Consider the following 18,630-nt stretch of genomic DNA (forward strand, 5'->3'; position numbering starts at 1 on the left):
AGCCTAACTTGGTGATGTCTGCAAACCTAGTTAGGGTACACTTGATTTCCTCAGCAGGTTAATTGATGAAAATATTAAACAAAACTGGCCCCAGTACAATACAGGTGGAGCCTTGCGGAACACCACTTATTACTGGCCTCCAGACAGATTTACCTCCAGTCACAGCAACCCATTGGGCATGGCTTTCTAGTCGTTTTTTTTACCCAGTGAGTCTATTTCCAGTTCCTAACTAAAAGTACAGCTTTAATAGATTGTTTGGCAACTGAAAAGGAAGAAACCAGTAAGAATGCTAGAAAACTATGTATAAAAATGAAAAAAAATTAAAAGGTACAGCACTGTAGGTTAAGTTCAGTACACTAGTTGTTAAGCATATTTGAGACCTGCCCAAATCAGAGCCTATTTGGTTCATATGAGCGTACTTATGGGATTCTAAAATTCTTTGTACATGCAGTTTATTTAATTAGGCATTTGTTTATTTATTTACAGGCGAATACTGGAAGCAGCCAAAAAAGCTAATCAGTCTGGACATTTCCTATGGATTGGCTCAGATAGTTGGGGGTCAAAAATTTCACCAGTTCAGCATCAGGAAGAAATTGCAGAAGGAGCAGTAACCATCCTACCTAAAAGAACATCTATAGATGGTAGGAATGTAATGGGACAAAACTCTGTTCTCCAATAATGTTCAAACACCCTAGCTCTCTTAAAAATATAAATAAAAAAAGTATGTCTTCCTGGAGCTCAAAGAAAGCTATGCAAATAAATATTTTGAGTTGACTCTACCAATATTCATTTAGTGCCTCTGTTGACTTCACATGGGATTAAGTCCTTGAATTCAATGTACATCTCTTTACTTGGGATTTAGTAACATAAAAATTTCTAGATCTTGATTTTTCTATTTATTAGGAGCTTAGTCAAGTTAAGAACTTAAGTTCTGCAGCATTCAGCTTTTAACTTTCCACTTCCTTGCCCTCAAGGTAGACCACAGTCTTAGGTATCTAATTCTCTTATAAGGGCAGGTGTAGAGTTAAATATCTCCAAGCACTGAGCAGACTACCAGAAGAAAACTGAGCATAAGGCTGTCTGAAATCTGTCTGTTCTCTGGACATGTGCAAAACTTCAACTAGGTGATGTTTCCATTCCCTCAGGGATAGAGCCCCGAGGGATTTTTTTGTTCAAAAAGATAAGTGATTGTTTTGTTAGGGAACTTTGGAAGTTTGGAGGAAGTTTGTTTTAATGGCTTTTGTTTGCTTTGAATATAGCTCAAAGCAAAGGAGATGTTGAATCTGCAATTAAGCAGTCTTATAATGGTCTAATAACTACAGCACATGTGGAGGAGAGTTTCTTAACAATAGTCTGGTGATTCTTAGTGCAAAAAAAGAAGAGCAACAGATGGATGTTAATGAATTGGCTCATTCTCATGGGAGGAGATGCATCTAGGATCTGCTTTCTTCTCCTAAACTTCTTATAAATTTTTCTTTAAGAAGTCACTGTATTAACAAAGTTTATGATGTGGAGTATGAGACACTTTTCTGGCAAGTGGAGATTTCTTTGTACCGCCTGCTGGGGTAACGGCCATATTAAGTCCTGGACATAAGTGCTCTAAGCTGGGAAATGATTAGAAAAATGGCACTATTGATACTGTTTGGAGAATTTACCCTGATGGAAGTATTTATGAAGAGCTTAATCCTATTGGTATGTTGGTCATGATTTTATTAAATCTCCTGGATTGATGGAGTAATACTGGTGCAGAATCTAATCGGATTAAGGGGCAATCTTTAGTTTCCCAGCTTTGTGGGCAATTTATGTGACTTGGAAGACTTCAGGTTCAACAGAGAGGTACTCAGTGAATTTAGGTGACCGTGAAGAGAAATTTATTTGAGCCTTGGCACTTGAGTCAGTTTGTCTAATTTCTTGTAGGTAGCTACTTATTTATTTTATTATCTGTTGTATTAAAAATTAAGTTCCCTTAGCCATCTGCATGGCATTATTTTTTATTATAGAATTCTGCTGTAGATTTAGAGATGCTGTAACTGCTGTAGGTATTTAAAAATATATTTTTCTACAGCAAATATGGAATAGTAATAAATATACTATTATTTATTTCTTAGATATGCACATAAATATTATTCTAAATAGTACCTACAGTTTTTTCTTGCTATGAAATTCATACAAAATGCATAATAATCTTTAAATGACTATCTGTATGCTGTTCAATATTTTAAAGCCTTTTTCTCTCTTTCTTAAATGTAGGATTCGATAGATATTTTCGGAGCCGAACACTTGCTAACAATCGAAGAAACGTATGGTTTGCAGAATTTTGGGAGGAGAACTTTGGATGCAAGTTAGGATCTCATGGAAAAAGAAATAGCAACATCAAGAAATGCACAGGTAACTGTGATAGTAAAACATTATTTATAAGTCGTTTATTAGAGTGCTGGAAAGGAACAGCTTCCTGTTAGCCTTTATTGTGTCTCCCTTCAGTACTCCTACACAAACCTGTACTGTAAAAAAAAGTGTGGCATTTTTCCTCAAACGCAAAGAAAAGTTTCATGGGCAATCTTTGAGAAAGTTTGTAGTTAATTTGTGCAAATCCAATGAAGGTACAGATTTTCTTAAAGACCTATGACTGTGGTTCAGTTCCATTCCTGTTTTCAGTGACCTTCTCTTCCACCCCGTGTATAGTTGTCTATATGCATTTTGTAGAGAACAGGTATATCACAGCAATTTTCATATTATTATCCCTGAAAAACATAGAGCACAAATTAAATTACTTTTTGAACTACTGAGGTCTTGATGGTAGGTCAAGTCATGAACTCCTTATTTAGTTTACAATCTGTGCATGAGGATGGAGTAAAAATCAAATCAGTATGTCCTTAATACTTGTCCTTATGTGAAAAGAACAGGATTCTGTATTGTTTTATAAAGCTGAATGTCCCTATGAAGTTTAAACAAAATTTGTATGTAACTGAACTGGTTTTCTCAAACTTGCTTGTTCAGGCATCGTGCTAAGACACATTAGTCATGACAGATAATAGGGCACTCACATTAGTAACTGAGTTTCATTTCACCTGGAAGCTGGCTTTTTGTTGTCCCTTGCAGAGCTTTCTATATATTTGTTACTTTTAGTCTTCTGTGACTACAGCAGGCTGTTTATTTCCATATATGTATATTTCTGATGTCATCTGCTTAATTACTGCTGTTACTACCAGTACTGATACGGACCTCTGTCTCTAACTAGTAGTACCAGCAATACCAGTTTTCTGAACCGTGAGTGTAGGTTATCCATGTATCTTGACTTTTGATGCAGTGTTTTCTTTCATCAAACATTATTTTTCATATGGAATGTGAACATTTTTGTTTGCTTGCTGTTCCAGCTTTTCTGGCTGAGTGATGACCCAGTCACGTGCCCTTTGTTATGGGACTGCTACACCAAACTTTCTCAAAACACAAGCTTTGTGCCAGCACCCCAGTTTTTCTAAGATGTTCAGACACACTGCAGCCTCCAAGGACATGCACCAAAAGTCCTACTGATCCCAAACCATCACATTTATGTATTTATCCTGTACCACTGACTCGGAGACTTAATGCTTCACAATGCATAGATATATCACACTAAAATGTGAGAACCATGAACATGTTCACTCATTTCAAGTGATACCTTGTCCTCTGCCTTTTGCCATGAACTCCACCAAAACAAACAAAAGGATGAAAAACCGTGCTTCACTGAGTGAAATGATAGCTTGCTACTCTAGTCTTCTACTCTTCGTTCTTGGTTTGTGTAGAAGTCATGGCTGTGTAGCTACCCATGGCTGGAAAGAGATTATTATCCATTTATTGTTTTAAGAGGAAAATAGATGCTTTTTTGACATTCTTCCAGAAGAATTAGTGTATAGACTGTGGTTTGGGAAACTCTAAATGTTGCAGCAGATAGTCTTCTGACTTGTTGCAGCTCACATCTGTCAAATTGGATCTGACAATATTCATGTCACTCCTTCAGAAAACCAAACCTGATTGGTTTGTGAACCAATGTGATTGAAATAGAAAGCAGCAATTGTTATTAAGGTTTAAGGGAGTATGGTAAGAATTAAATGAAATTTACTTCCTTTAAACCTCAAAGAATGTTCATATTTGATTCCACTCTAACTGAAAATTCTGAAGAAGTCCTCTTTACATATAGCAGAGTGTATGTGTATATAGACAGTTCTTCATATTTGTATACATAAACACATGGAATGCTGACATTAAATAAAGTTGCTTACTGTACCATTTTAACATGTGCAATAGGAGTCTCAAATTCCAATCTGACATAATGAAATATAGCTCTAGTGAGATTTGTTTCCCCATAGCATTTCTTCAAGGCATGTATTTATCACACTGTTTTCAGTCTTTGAACAGTAAAGTGTGGTCCTTTAATAAAACATCTACAAAAATGTTAATTAAAAAAGCCCCTTCATGCACATCCTTTTACAGTACAGTTACAGTAGTCTCTCCTTCTGTTTTGTATGGTTAGCATTTTAACTGCTCTGCCAACCTAATCAGCCTTTAACTGCCTATAATAACTGACTGCACTGCTAAAAATAAAGATGGAAGAAGAGTTTCCAAAAGCATGTGGAAGCCTGTGTAAATTAGTCTAATTTCAATTTGCTCTATCAAACTGAACTATTAATTTCTCTGAAAAAAATCTCAGCACAGTATAAGAGATCTTTATCTGGAAACTTTACAGATGCATTACTTCTTTTCTCTTAACTAACCTATTTGAAAATATAATTGTACACCTACAATATCAATAGAAGGAGATTTACTTGTTTATATATGTTTATATATATATAAAACCCTATTCTGAGGAATGTATAAAACAAATTTAAAATCTCAGTAGCAGGCTGTGCATCTTCTGAAGGCGAAGCGCATTGTTCTCTATTTAGCTTAGGTAGCAGTTTCATTCTCAAAAAATCTCTCATAAAGGTTTTTTCTTCAGTGAGATCTATGAAAAGTTTAAAAAATCAGCACAGGTACAATATAAATGTTATATAATTTACTATTCAATATTTTTCAGTTGTACCACAATTCTCAAAAGGTGCTAGGGTTGAAGAGGGACTCTTCCACACACAGGAGTTGCGTGCTCCTCTATTTTGTACAGCTTGTGTGTGGTGATGACCAGTACATATATGCATGAAAGGTAGAAAGACCAATTATTACTTTCTCTTCCTTTTCTGTTTGCCATTTTTTTGAGTCTTATGTGAAGTGCTGCTTATGACTGTAATATATAAATCCTTTGCAGAAGAATTTTTGACTTTTTATTCACGTCTATAAAATGTCTATTGCTATTTTATCTAAGCAAAATAGTACAAAATAAAGATTACATTAGCAAGATTGTGCTTATTCAGTAATAAGCAAGAGCTAAGATGGTTGTTGAATCTGTGTGACCCATCACATAATTTGGATAGGTGAGACTTTGAGGACTGTTTGTTGTACTTATGTTAATTGTTTATTACTTTCCTTTTGACTTTAACTCAAAATCATGAAAATTTGATCAAATTAAACACATTTGGTCCTCCTGTAGAGGACCAGTTCCAGCCCTTACTCCTGAAAATACAGAAGAATTCCAAAAGATTCAAGTTTAATTTAGCTAATGTGCTATTTATATTTATATATTTCTTTATATATTTATATATATTACTAAGTAAGTCTGAAGGCCATCACATCAGGCCTGAACATTCATTGATTTAATTCCATCATTTATCTTGCTGTTATCTGTTTTGTTATTTCATCAGATAGTTCTTTCAAATCTCTTTATAATATATCCAGTGGATTGTCACTTCTCAATCTAGCTGTCAAACGGAAGATTCAGCTACAATCCATATCATCTTAAAAAGCTGCTTATTCTATTATGAAAAGGAAATTGTTGATGTACTCCCTAGACATCTTTGTTTCTCTATAGTTTTATTCATAAATAGGAATTCAAGTCTTGTATTCTGTTGGGAAATGTATCAATTTTGGATTTAGAATGTTTTATAAAGTTATGAGTCATATTCCACTCCACAGTAGTTTAGTGTATGTTGCCATACGAAATTTGATACAATTGCTGCCAAGTTGGAACACTTGCAGTGTGCATATCTTCGTGCAAACATGTGTATGCGTGTTCATTAGTGACTTACAGGTCCAGAAATTCTAGTTCCAGCTCAGACCTCTGCAAAACAGGCATAACTCAATTACTTCAAGTACAATTTTATCTGAACTTTCGAACTGCACCTTCTAAAGTATAGCCTCAGAAAACCAGCAAATGATGTTACTAATGATATAGCTTAGATCTAACATGTAAGAATGTCATCTGTCTGAAATCCTTGTTCCTGGGAGGCAATAAGAATTTACTGTGTTATTTCCAGTACCTGCTCAACCTCCTTGAAAAGATTCTAGTAAAAGGAAGTCAATAGTTAAAATGTTAAATATTGCGTTCCATTCTTCACCGGTTTGCTCTTCTCCTCTGCCACAAACAAGTCCTTGCTGTAAAGGAAAGATGGGCTCCGTACAAACCTGACTCCTATATATCCCTCTTCAGGTAGGAAGGATATCTTTTGTTTTCTATGATAAGGAACTCGTAATCCTGTCTTTTGAGGGGAATGAAGAATTGTTTTAGTTTTGTATACGCATCTGTGTCATTATTCAAGCATTTGTATGTATGCAAAGCATTTATAGATAGATAGATAGATAGAGAAATAGGTAGATAGATAGATATCAGATATACTTGCTACCTGACCAGATATTCATTCAAATAAAACTGTGGGAATACAAGAAAAACTGTTCAGAGCAGAAGCTGTGGAGCAAGATAAACAGCATGAGAACCAAGGGCACCTCTAGAAGAAGAAAGAACATCTCACGGCTCTGATTGGATAAGCACCTGTGTGAACGGTTGAAGAGTGTTTTGTAGAATGTTCTGTTGACATGTAAGGGTGGATGGGAAAGCTAGAAAAAGAAAACTTGTGAAGGTATATAACTGATGTGAGAACTTGTAATAAATGATTTGGATCATTCACATCTGAGTCTGTGCCTCAGATGCTGCATAAAACAATAAAAAATAGTTTGAATCTTAAAAAGAATGTTAGCTTTATATAGTTAGCTTTATATCTAGGAGGTTACTCATCTTTCAGACTTGTTGCCTGCTGTCCAAACATACTAGTACTGTTCTGTCAATGGAAGAATTTGGAGGTGAAACTTTATTAGCAAAATTGGGACTAGGCATGTTAAAATGATTGAAAAGATTCTCCACTGACCACAGGCCTGTGGTCAGAGGACGCGATACATTTTCTCCTGATCTGTTGCCTGGGGAGTTGGACAAGGGAGAGTGGCTTCTCCAAGGTACCTTTTCCACCCAGGTACCCTATGACCTTGATTGTGTAAGCAAATGGTGCAGGGCAGAGCAGTTAGTTTTGAGTGTCAGATATTCTCACTGTGTTCTTTCAGACAATTTTACTTCAGGTTGGCTTGTATTGTTCTTTGATCTGAAGGGCTATACCTGTATTCCCACTGCTTGTTCTTATTTTTTTCTTCTGGAAGGAACTGAGATTGGATGCAGTGAAACTGCTCTGCCATGTGAAAGTGGAGACAGTCAGGAAATTTGTTCCAAAAGTGTGTTCCTTAGCCAAATTAAACATGAGTGTAGCTGCACTCAAGGAACTGAGCACGCAGAGTTGAAGACATGGGGAAGAAAATCCCCTTCTAATGTTTCCAGAGAGTCTGCATGACAAGGAAAACATCTCCTCATGATATTGATTCCTCCAAGTAAGTCAGAAGGATATACAGTTTTCTCTGTGCTCAATTCCTAAGGAAAAAAAAGAAAAAAGACTGAACTTTGTCCTTATTTGCAGAAGACTATTAACTACGAATTACCATCATATTATTCCACTGATTAGCTATTCTGAAGGGAAAAAAGCCTATTTAGTATGTAGTGCAATATTTATAGTCTACCTTTTTATATTCCAGGAATATGCAGTAATTCAATATATATATTTAAAGTTTACATATTTCTCAGTAGATCTCCAAAAAGGTAACTTGTTTGTCCTGTTTAATGACTGCAGAAAAATGTCATCTGCGTATATGCAGGAATACGGACTAACTTCTATTATAGACTACATGTACAGAGCTGCCTACCAAACAACTTCTTCTTTATTTGTTAATACTTAATTTGCAAATTTTGCAACAAATTAAGAGAACGAGGGAAAATAAAGTAGTAAAATAAAGAGAATTGTGTGATCTTTCTATTGTGATATTTCTACTGATTAATTATGTTTGATATCTTGAAAGTTTCAACTTATTCAGATGTTAGATACCACCAATATCCTAAATAATTCTACCTATGTTACATTTCTACAATAGATTTGTTGTATTATTAGTATAGGTAAAATAAGTGGTTTCATAATTTCATGACGCGACAATGAAAATACTTAGCATGAACTGCTTTTAGATCATGAAAATTTTCAATATATTGATGATAAATTATCCACCTGTATAATCAATTTCATTTGTAAGTAATTGCTTGCCTTTTGAGAAAGGGAGTTCAAATTGGTCATCTGTAAACAGAAGCAGATGTTTTTTAATCTACTGAGTAGAATTTTATTGCACAAATAAACCTAGCAAAATCAATGGGGCAGACGTAATGGGCTGTGGAATAAATCAGCGTAGAAAAGGAGGTCAGAATTTGGCTTTTAATGTAAAAGCATATCCATTAAATGTACCAGTTGTAGTTCAATATTTCCAGAATCTTGTTTCCAATATTTGAGATAAACATTTTCGTATGACGAATTCTTCAGAAAGGTCAGGTAGAAGTCCAAGTGTTCTCATTTTGTGTTACAATCAGTTCACAGGGGAGGAGAGGTATATTTGTTGCGTTGAACTTATACTGGTTAACTGCATGGCTGGACATAAAGATTTTGATGCAGATTCTAGCTCTCAACTAGTGTTTGTTCAGGGCTCCCTTGGGTGGAGCTTATGAGCTCACAAGGAAAGATTGTTTAATTGTTTAATTTCTGACAGGCAACCTCTATCTCAGTAAGCTGTTCAGGCTGGTATGACTTACCATGTGAAGGTACCTATCTCTCTTCATTGGCTCTGATGAAGACAGACTTGGATGACCCATTTGGTTGAGGTGACTCAAGTTGCTGAAGTCAAGTGAAATGGATCTCATTACATGGTTGCATGTATCCCCACCTTCTCTGAATATGTGTGACCGTTTGCCTACTGATAATACAATAGATTTTCAGGATGTTGTATTCTGTGGAATTACCTAAAATATTTAAAAGGAGTTATTGTATGAGGTTTATCAGGTTTATGGAATTGCAAAAAAGCTTAGGTTGAAAGAGTCCTAAAAAGATCATCTAGTTCCCCTGGCCATCAGAAGGGTTACCAGCCACTAGGTCAGAGTGCCCAGTGCCTCATCCAACCTGGCCTTGAATACCTCCAGGGATGGGGCATCCATAGGTTCTCTGGGCAGCCTGTGCTACTGGCTCACTGCCCTCTGAGTTAAGAATTTCTTCCTAACACCTTGCCTAAATTTTCCCTCTTTTAGTTTAAAACCATTCTTACTTGTCCTATCACTATCAGGCCGTGTAAAATGTTGGTCTACCTCCTGTTATAAACTTCCTTCAAGTACTGGAAGGCCACAATGAGGTCTCTCCAGAACCTTCTCTTCTGCAGGCTAAATAAGACCAACTCCCTCAATCTTTCTTCATCGTAGCGGTCCTCCAGTACTCTGATAATCGTCATGGCCCTTCTTTGTTCCTGTTTCAAAAGTTCTTGTGCTGGAGTGTCCAGGCCTGGACACAGATTGAGCTCACAGGGGCAGAGTAGAGGGGAACAGTCACCTCCCTCACTCTGCCAGCTGCTCAAGATTTATTTAAAGACTGAATATTGAAAATTTCTAGACTAGATCCTTTTATTCCATGATAAAATAATCCCAGGAGATAGACAAATTAAGTCTTTAAAATCTTTGATGAAAAAAACAGGGAAAAGAGATACAGACAGACAGATATGCAAACACAGCAAAGCAAAGCGTTTCACCACTCCTAGATCCAGCAATGTCAGGTGTCAGGTGCTGATCTTCAGAGGTGATTGGTGGTTGGAGGTTGTGTTGTTCAGTTGACAATGACTACAGAACAAACTCTTACTTGTAGTCTGAAGTGGCTGAACCACCTCTTTTGGAGTGACAGCTTCTGGCTTAGGGATCTCAGCAGGAACTCCTTTGTTCCCATCTTCCAGAATTTGCAATTTAAAGTCAGCAGATCAGAGGAAGCAAGGAGATGCGAGCTTGTGTCTTGCCTTCACAAGATACAATGGTATCATCTCCAGTCTTCTGTATCAACCTAGTTTCATTTACTCCCCAGCCAAGTGTTCAGCCCATAAACACTCCTGGCTCTCCCTTTTGATGGCAAACAACTCCAAAGAAATGATTTCAAACGTAACACTGTCCACAATGGACAGATTTGTGACACTCCTTACCAATTTCAGACAAAATATACATGATCAAAACTGCTAATGTTGTGATGTATCATGCTATGTATCCCCTGAAAAATAAATTACTTTGAATATTTAATTAGCTGAATCATTAAACAATAGGTGAAACTGGGGGTTCTACTGTATCTTCTGGCTTTAAGTTTTGATGACCAATAGTGGTCTTGGTTGGTTCGTTACTTTCTTAGATAAATTTCATGATTGTGAAATAGAGGGTCAGTCCACTAGAGACATTCCAGAACCCCAGAATGCTTGTAATTGGCTAGATGTCTTCGAAATATTTGGAGTCATGTCAGCTAATGCTATTGAATACAGTATAATGCTGCTTATGTTTTTTCTTCTATACCTTGTACTCAAGTGTGAAGTCTTTGGGCCAGACTGCAATATTTTATTTTATTTTATTCTATTTTATTTTATTTTATTTTATTTTATTATTTTATTTTATTTTACTGCCCTTTGGTTTCCTGTTCTATTCTTTCAAGCAAAGAAGAAAAATGAGCTGGCGTTTGCACATTATAAACCTGTTTGGAAGAATATGGTGGAATACAAGCGCCACATAAAATTGTTTGGCTTATAAAATAAGGGTGCTTTTTCACTCTCACTGTTTAGTTCTGACTGATGGTAAACTTTGTCCAGAGCAATATCCTTGAAAGAGCTGTTCATCAGTGACCCTAAATCAACAATTATTCTCTCATCTTGAAATGAACAAATCATTTCCAGATCCAGAAGCACCTCAAGGTAACATTTTAAATCGTCTTTTACCATGACTTTTTAAACTACAATAAAAAAGAAATGAATTATTTTTATTCCTTACATATTTTGAAATTGAGCCTAAGACTCTAAAAGTATGTAGGTTGCTCCAAAAGTTGCTCCTATTTATTTCCATAGAAACTACAATAGATACAAAGAGCACAATAACCTATTTGATAGAGCAAAGTCTCAGCTACAAAATGCTATTTTTCAACATAGCCAATTTAGCTTTATGTTTTCACCAGCAATGAACAAGAGCCTGCATGGTGGGCTCTTGAGAATCTGCACCAGTGGAGGTGACCCGCTGTTGCTGTCACCACTTCTGAAATGCACCACCCACTGCATCACTGTGCTGGCATCCACTGTTTGGTCTCCATAAATGTTCAGAAAATATCAATGTCAATGGCTGCAACTTTTTTTTTCAGCAGGGAGAAATTTAGTGCCACACCTTTGCTTCATCCGCACTTCCCTGCCAATTTATAAACTGCCCCCCAGCTGCTATCAGTCACAGTAACAAAATATAACAGGATGTTGGTGGGAAGGTTCAGCCTCTACTTTCGTATCACCAACATCTGCCTCTGACATTGTGGGACAACATAATAAAATCGGAGGCATTACTTTTGGAGCAGCCCTCAGAGTAGTTTTACGAACACTGTGTTATCCTGGACAGTGATAGAATAAACTCTACAATTCAGTTTTTATTTTCCTGAAAATAAAACCTGAAAACACAACAAATAGTCTATTTGTATGGATTACTAGAATAAGTTCTTTTTTTTTTTTTTTTTTTTTTTTGGAACTTTGGTGACAGAAATGTTAGTGCTGCTGAATGACTTCATTAGATAAAAACAATTTGCAAAACTGACTAATTAGTGGTATTTACCTGACTATGAAACAAAAAAGCCGTTATTTGTCCTGCACTTCTACTTAGAAATATGTAATGCTCCTTAAGTTCTAGACAAGCACTAAGCAAAGAACAGTATATAGATCATAAATTAGCCACGGAGTCTGGAATTAATAGTTCCAAATAATTAGCTTACTTAAGATTACCAATGTTTTTCACACAGTTTGGAAAGCAAAAAGAAGGCTAAGTTTGCTGTATAAATTGATCATTATTTTCTGACAGAAAAAGCACTTGCATTCATGGTTTCATTCCTGGAACTCATCTTATTGCTTTGATTTTTTAATTAGACTGGTTATCATTCTAATATTTCTGCAAAATTGGAGTCAGAGTTTCACAGGAAGAAGCTTACTTATGAACTTTCAGTACCTCACCATTGGATTTGAGATGGAAATTTGCAAATGTTTGATAAAATGGAGAGAGGAAAAATATTAAAAGAATTAATGCACTTTTAGACTGTACAAAATCTTCATGTCAGGTACCAGAATTGGAAGTGGGTATGTGAAGGTCTTTTACAATTGCAATTTCTGTGTGCAGTAGAATAATGTAGAATGTAAAGATTGACACCTGACAGCCCGCCGGAGAAAAGACAAGTAAATCTACGTATTATGCCATCTCTTCAGCATTTTTGCAGCAGAGCTATGTATGGCCAGGATATCAGGATATGGTAAAATTTCCATGGAGCCTGCTAAACATTGTTCCTTTACACAGCCTCTGACTAAGCTCTACCCTTGTAAACTACAGTATGAGACTTTCATGTCTGCAAAAGATTCAGGTTGAATTTCAGATGAGAATTAATGTTACTTTCCATTGTATCTGAAATATTTTCTCAAACACCTCTGTGAATTTTTCTTTTACTTAATCTATGATGATAATAAAGGAAGCAAGGTTTGTGATATTAGGGCAAATATTATGCAAATTAGTTGCACAGAAATAAAATAAAATATAAAGTACGTGTAATAGCAAATCTTCAATATGTTACAGGAGTGTTGCTTTATTGATGTAAAGAGGTATGAGATTTGAGAGGGGATGGCCTCCAAATGAGAGTAATAACTTGATTTTGTGTAGAAATCACAGAGAGGTCAGTAATCAAAGACTGTGTAGGATAAGAAAAGCTTTAAAGGAATGATCAGAAAGGAAGCTACATTGCTTTTCACTTCAGAAGACAAGTTTTAGATCTTGAAAGAAGGACAGAAATGAGCAGATCTTTATAGACAGGTTATACAGAGCCTTGAAATAGAGACAAGAAGTTTGAACATCCTGTAAAAAGGGTAACCAACCAAGAATTTGGCCTCAGCAATACTATATTCTAAAACTCTCTAGTATTGATGAAAGGAAAATTGTGTGTGGGAGGGAACTGCAGTGCATATTACTCCTTGAAATCCCTTTTGGTCTGCTGTTAAGTGGTTCTATTTTCCACGGTTTATCCTTTTTGTTTCTCTCAACTGAGCATGAATCACTCTTCTGAAATTAAAAAAAAATAATATTGCAGCCTCCTTCACTGTGATACTATATCATGTTGGCTTTTGCTTTTAGAATCTTTGCAGTTAGGACTATATGGTCACTTTCAGTTCTACATGTGATGTAAAAAAATTGCTTTCAGAATTTAGTGCTTTTACCAGCCTCCTTGACTTTTTGTAATGTCACTTTAAAAAACAAGGAAGCTTACAAACAATAATGCAGATTTCTTATATTCTTTATTTTATTTTCTTAGAAAGATATAATCTCTGACCATATTTTCTTTGCAATTATAAAGAAGCTCATTCATAGACCTATCTGGAGCTGGATCTGATGCTCCCTGCCAGATAAAACCAAATGCCATTTTTCGTCTTGCATTTCTTTGCTTTGTTGTTTGTACTGGTCATTTACTGTATCTCTGACTGATGCTCTATTTTGGTATTTACCTATCTGAAATTCCAAGTGATCGTGTTTTCTGCTTCTTCGGTCTCCTTTTCTTTAGCATTTCATGTACCTTGCTGGCTTTGTGGCTGAGTAGCTGACATCCTCCTCTTTCTGTGACACTTACTGATAAAGTTAAATTTTACCTTATTGCCCAGTCTGTTCTTTTTTTTATACAGTGTTAATTCTCCACTAATCTGATGTCATTTGTCATTACTAGACATTTGGTTCATGGTGTTCACATTGTTAGTAATTCTTTTTAAGACTGAGGGGAGTGCTGGTCAATGCTCGGCTGAACGTGAGCTACCAGTTTGCCCAGGTGGCGAAGAAGATCTGACATCTCAGCTTGTATTGTCCCCTATACTGAGCTCTGGTGAGGCTGCAGCTTGAGTGCTATGTTCAGTTTTGTGCCCTTAACTACAAAAAAGACATTTTGGCCCTGGAGTGTGTCCAAAGAAGTGCAGTGAAGCTGGTGAGGGAACTGAAGCACAGGTATTAAGAGGAGCAGCTGAGTGAACTGGGATTGTTCAGTCTGGAGAAGAGAAGGATCAGAGGAGATCTTATCACTCTCTGCAACTACATGGGGGTTCTGGTGAGGTGGGGACAGAGTGATAGAACAAGAGGGAATGGCTTCAAGTTGCTCAAGGGGAGGTTAAGGTTGCTTATTAGGAAAAACTTTTATGAAAGAGTAGTCAGGCATTTGAGTGGGCTGGCCAGGGAGTGGTGGAGTCACCATCCCTGGAGGCATTCAAGAAATGTGTGGATGTGGTACTATGAGCATGGTTTAATGGGCAAATATTGGTGGTAGGTGGGCAGCTGGACTAGATGGTCTTAGAGATCTTTTCCAACCTCAATGATTTTATGATTCTATGGTTCACATTTGCTGTAGTTTAGTACATTAAGTCCTTTATTAGCAAGTTTTTCACAAGGTTTATGTTTTTCAAAGTACTTTCTTAAATGGAATTTTGAATGCTAGTTTAAATTACTTCCCATCTGAGGGTGAAGAGTTTAATTACACTGTGATCAGGCATTTAATGTGTAATTGTTCCTTCAATCAATTTGCTGTGCAGTATTTAGAAATATAGCTCCATCATGCAGGTAAGCCATACGAGTCCTACTCGTGCATCTGTGCAGGACCACACTGAAATAAGGAGCATTTCACAGCTGAAAGAATGATTATGGCAACATGCAGCATGTCTTCAGTATATTTTCTATCTATGTAAAACTATTCCATGGCTAGTTCTAAAAAGAAATAGTAATTCCAAGAGCTTGTATTATGCTTTTTAATGATATTTCTCTGGAGAGTGCATTATTTCAATGGTCATATTTTCAGCTTTATATGTTGAAAAGAAATAGGGAAAGAAAGAGACAGACTCTTTGGCAGTGTCCGTAGTGATAGAACAAGGGGAAATGGCTTCAAGCTCAGGGAGGGTAGATTTTGGTTAGATATAAGGAAAAAATCTTTTACAGTGAGGGTGGTGAGACATTGGAACGGGTTGCCTAGTGTCATGGTTGATGCCCCATCCCTGGAGACCTTCAAGGCGAGGCTGGATAAGGCCCTGGGCAACCTGGTGTAGCTGTGGTGTCCTTGTTCATTGCTGGGGAGTGATGGCCTTTAGAGGTCCCTTCCAACTCTAAGAATTCTCTGATTTCTTTGAGATTCATTTCTGAATCAGAAGGATGATGCTATAACCCTGTCCGTTGGCTTTTGACATCCATGCAGATCTACTCTCTGATGCATTCCATTTTTTAATATTACTGCAGTGTGGAGCATACATGTATGTTTGTCTCTGGTAGCAATTATTCTCACTATGTAAAACCCCCCTTACCTCGGCCTTAATTCTGATATCATCCCTACGTATACGTAATGCCACAGAGGATGCTGCTGGAGCAAAATATTCTTCCCTTTCCATCCCATTCCCCTCTTTCCTCTCTCTTAAGTCTTTATGTTACTGATCTTTAATTCAGCATAGGAGCTCTAAGAAGGATGTGAAGAACAGCTGAGGGAGTTATTAGGAGTCAGAGCAGTCTGCAAGAGAGGGAGGAACTGTGGGATCTGGAACTTGGGCTGAACCTCTTGGTATTGACAGGGACTGGCTGGCCACGGGGGAGATGTTCACAGTCCCCTCTTCCTCACTCCCAATCTCAGATGATATGTTTAAGCTCTTCAAGAAAATGGAGCATTTCCAATGTCTGCTGTTATACATTCAGGACCTATTTCAGAAAGTAGAAAAAAAATTACAATAAGGGTCAAAACCTTTATTCTTAATTTATTATTCAGAAAATTCTCTTGAGAAGCAGAACTGTAAAGATCAATCTTCTATTTCACAAAGGATTTTCACATTTGGAATTGAAATTTAAACAGGCTATTTTAAAGTTCCAAGCAAATGAGAATTAAACCTTATTCTACATCAATGAAATTATTACAGTGCTATTTTATCTAACAAAAGATCAAATACATGTAAACAGAAGTTTGAAATTAATTCAGTTCTGAAATGTAACAGTCACATTTTCAACAAACTGCTAATTTCTTTTTTTTTTTTTTTTTTCCCCTGCAAACTGAATACAGGTTTTAGATGAATACATGTTTTAGGAAGTACTTTTTTTATGATGGAAATACTTTCCCTAGTGGAAAGTAACTGTAAAAAAGCATTCTGGTAAGTCTGTGGTTTGAGAAGGAACAGATGATTTGGAACCCAGAAAAATACTTTTTATCAGAGTATTGTTTAATAGTTGATTGTGTACAGCATGTATGTGAACAGTTTCCAGTGTAAATGTTTGCCTGGTACACAGTTGATGATGGATACAGTAATGACAGCAGGTATAGAGGACATGCTGATTATGATGAATCATACGGATAAAAACTGTGACATTGATGTTTAGTAATTTTCCATATCTCTGGTCAGTGGATTTATCTTTCTATAGAGCTATTTTTCAGAGGAGGATATCTAATCTATGCATTGAGTCTCTTCCTTGAAAAAATCAAAGGTATCATTGTAGAAGTGGAATAATGACTGGTGGAGCCAGGTGTACTGAACATTCACGTATTTTGTGAAACCCAGCAATGTCAGTAAGTACAACAGATTGATGATCTCTGGAAGATGCAGAACTGGTGCTTTCAAATTATTATTACTATTTATTTATTTTTTTTACTTATTTCCCAAAATTTCAGCAATTCTCTTATTTTATCCTGTTCCGTGGATGTTTAAAAAAAATTGGGATAAAAACTTTAACAAGCTACTGCACAAGAAACACAGGGACATGTTGACATCTTTGCAGCAGTATCATGATATTGGGACTGAAGTAGTTTTGTTTCATGACAAATTATTGTGAAAGCTGTGTTTTTCACTGTTTTTAATTCAAAATACATAAATTGTTGTGGAAATCTTATCTCTAATCTAAGGCTTTCTTTTTCAGAGGATACCTTAATCTTCTTCCTTAACTGTGGAGATAATTTTATTGTTCTGACATTTAGAAAAAAGGTTATTGGTGGATAACATTCGACTGTCTATGGAGCATGTCTCTCTTTTCTCGTTGCTATTCATACTGTACAACAGAAAAAATCCTGGTTATTCATGAGGAACCCGTGCTGAGAACACACTCAACTACCTGAACATAGATTTCTTCCTGGCTGTGATTGTGTCAGCTGGAAAGCTTTGGTGCAGATGAAGGATCTGAGACTGTGAAGGTTAGGCAGTTGTCACAGCTCTAAGCAAAGCCAAATCTCTGGATGTACCCTGCTTGAGAAGCATGCATTGTATGCATGTAGTTTTGATGCAATCTCAGTTATTGATAATTTAAATGCAGAAATTTCCTCATAATTTGAAATTGAGACATAATCTATTGACTGCTAGTTCAAATATAGACAGATTGTTAATATTTAAAGGTTTGATATTGATTGTTAATGTGCTTGCTTGTGAATAGAATTATGCTATAAAAACCTAGGCCCATTGTCTATTCCTACTAACCAAAAAAAAAGACGAATAGAAAAAGAAAGAAAATGTTACATCTGTCCTGCCCCAAATAATATATTTCCAACTTATTTGATTACTTATACATTGTGTGCAGTAAATTAACAATAATAACCTGGTCAGTAAATCCCTACTATCACATAAAAAGCAGTTACACCTTAGGTGCTATCTGATCTGTTGTCTTCCACTTCCTTTGGGCTATGTCCCTTACATAAACTGAGCTTAATTATTCTCAGATGAATTGAATTAGACTTCAACTGTGAGAAGACCTAGAGGACTGATGTGGAAGAAGGAACCTGGTGAGGCTGTACATCCCACCGCAGGCTTCCTGACATTGTGCTATGATGCTTTCAGCTCTGGGGTGTATTTCCCCCTCTGATTTCCCTTGATTGCAGTATGCGGCTCCATCTTACACCAAATTGTTCTAGTCCCAAGGGAAAGACAATAATACTTCAAACTTGCATTTCACAGTCTGTTAAAAAATCTTGTTCGTAGAATACAGGATATGTCATTTATAACTCAGTGCTGAACTCATCCTGTCTGAGATATGAGAGAACTTTGAAAAAATCTTAAAGCTCAAAGAAGTCTGGCTACAGTGGCACTTGAAATGTG

At 36.4% G+C, this 18,630-nt stretch overlaps 1 protein-coding gene across 1 annotated transcript in view; it reads left to right on the forward strand.

Annotated features, from left to right (window-relative positions):
* Nucleotides 1-18,630, forward strand: part of GRM8 (glutamate metabotropic receptor 8) — a 346,291-nt gene that overhangs the window by 180,057 nt on the left and 147,604 nt on the right. The window contains exons 6-7 of the mRNA XM_085218365.1: nucleotides 487-641; nucleotides 2,251-2,388. Of these exons, the coding sequence (XP_085074491.1) occupies nucleotides 487-641; nucleotides 2,251-2,388 (293 nt within the window). The remainder of the gene's footprint in view (nucleotides 1-486; nucleotides 642-2,250; nucleotides 2,389-18,630) is intronic.

Source organism: Meleagris gallopavo, chromosome 1, assembly GCF_905368555.1.
Source record: "Meleagris gallopavo chromosome 1, MGAL_WU_HG_1.1, whole genome shotgun sequence".
NCBI lineage: Eukaryota > Metazoa > Chordata > Aves > Galliformes > Phasianidae > Meleagris > Meleagris gallopavo.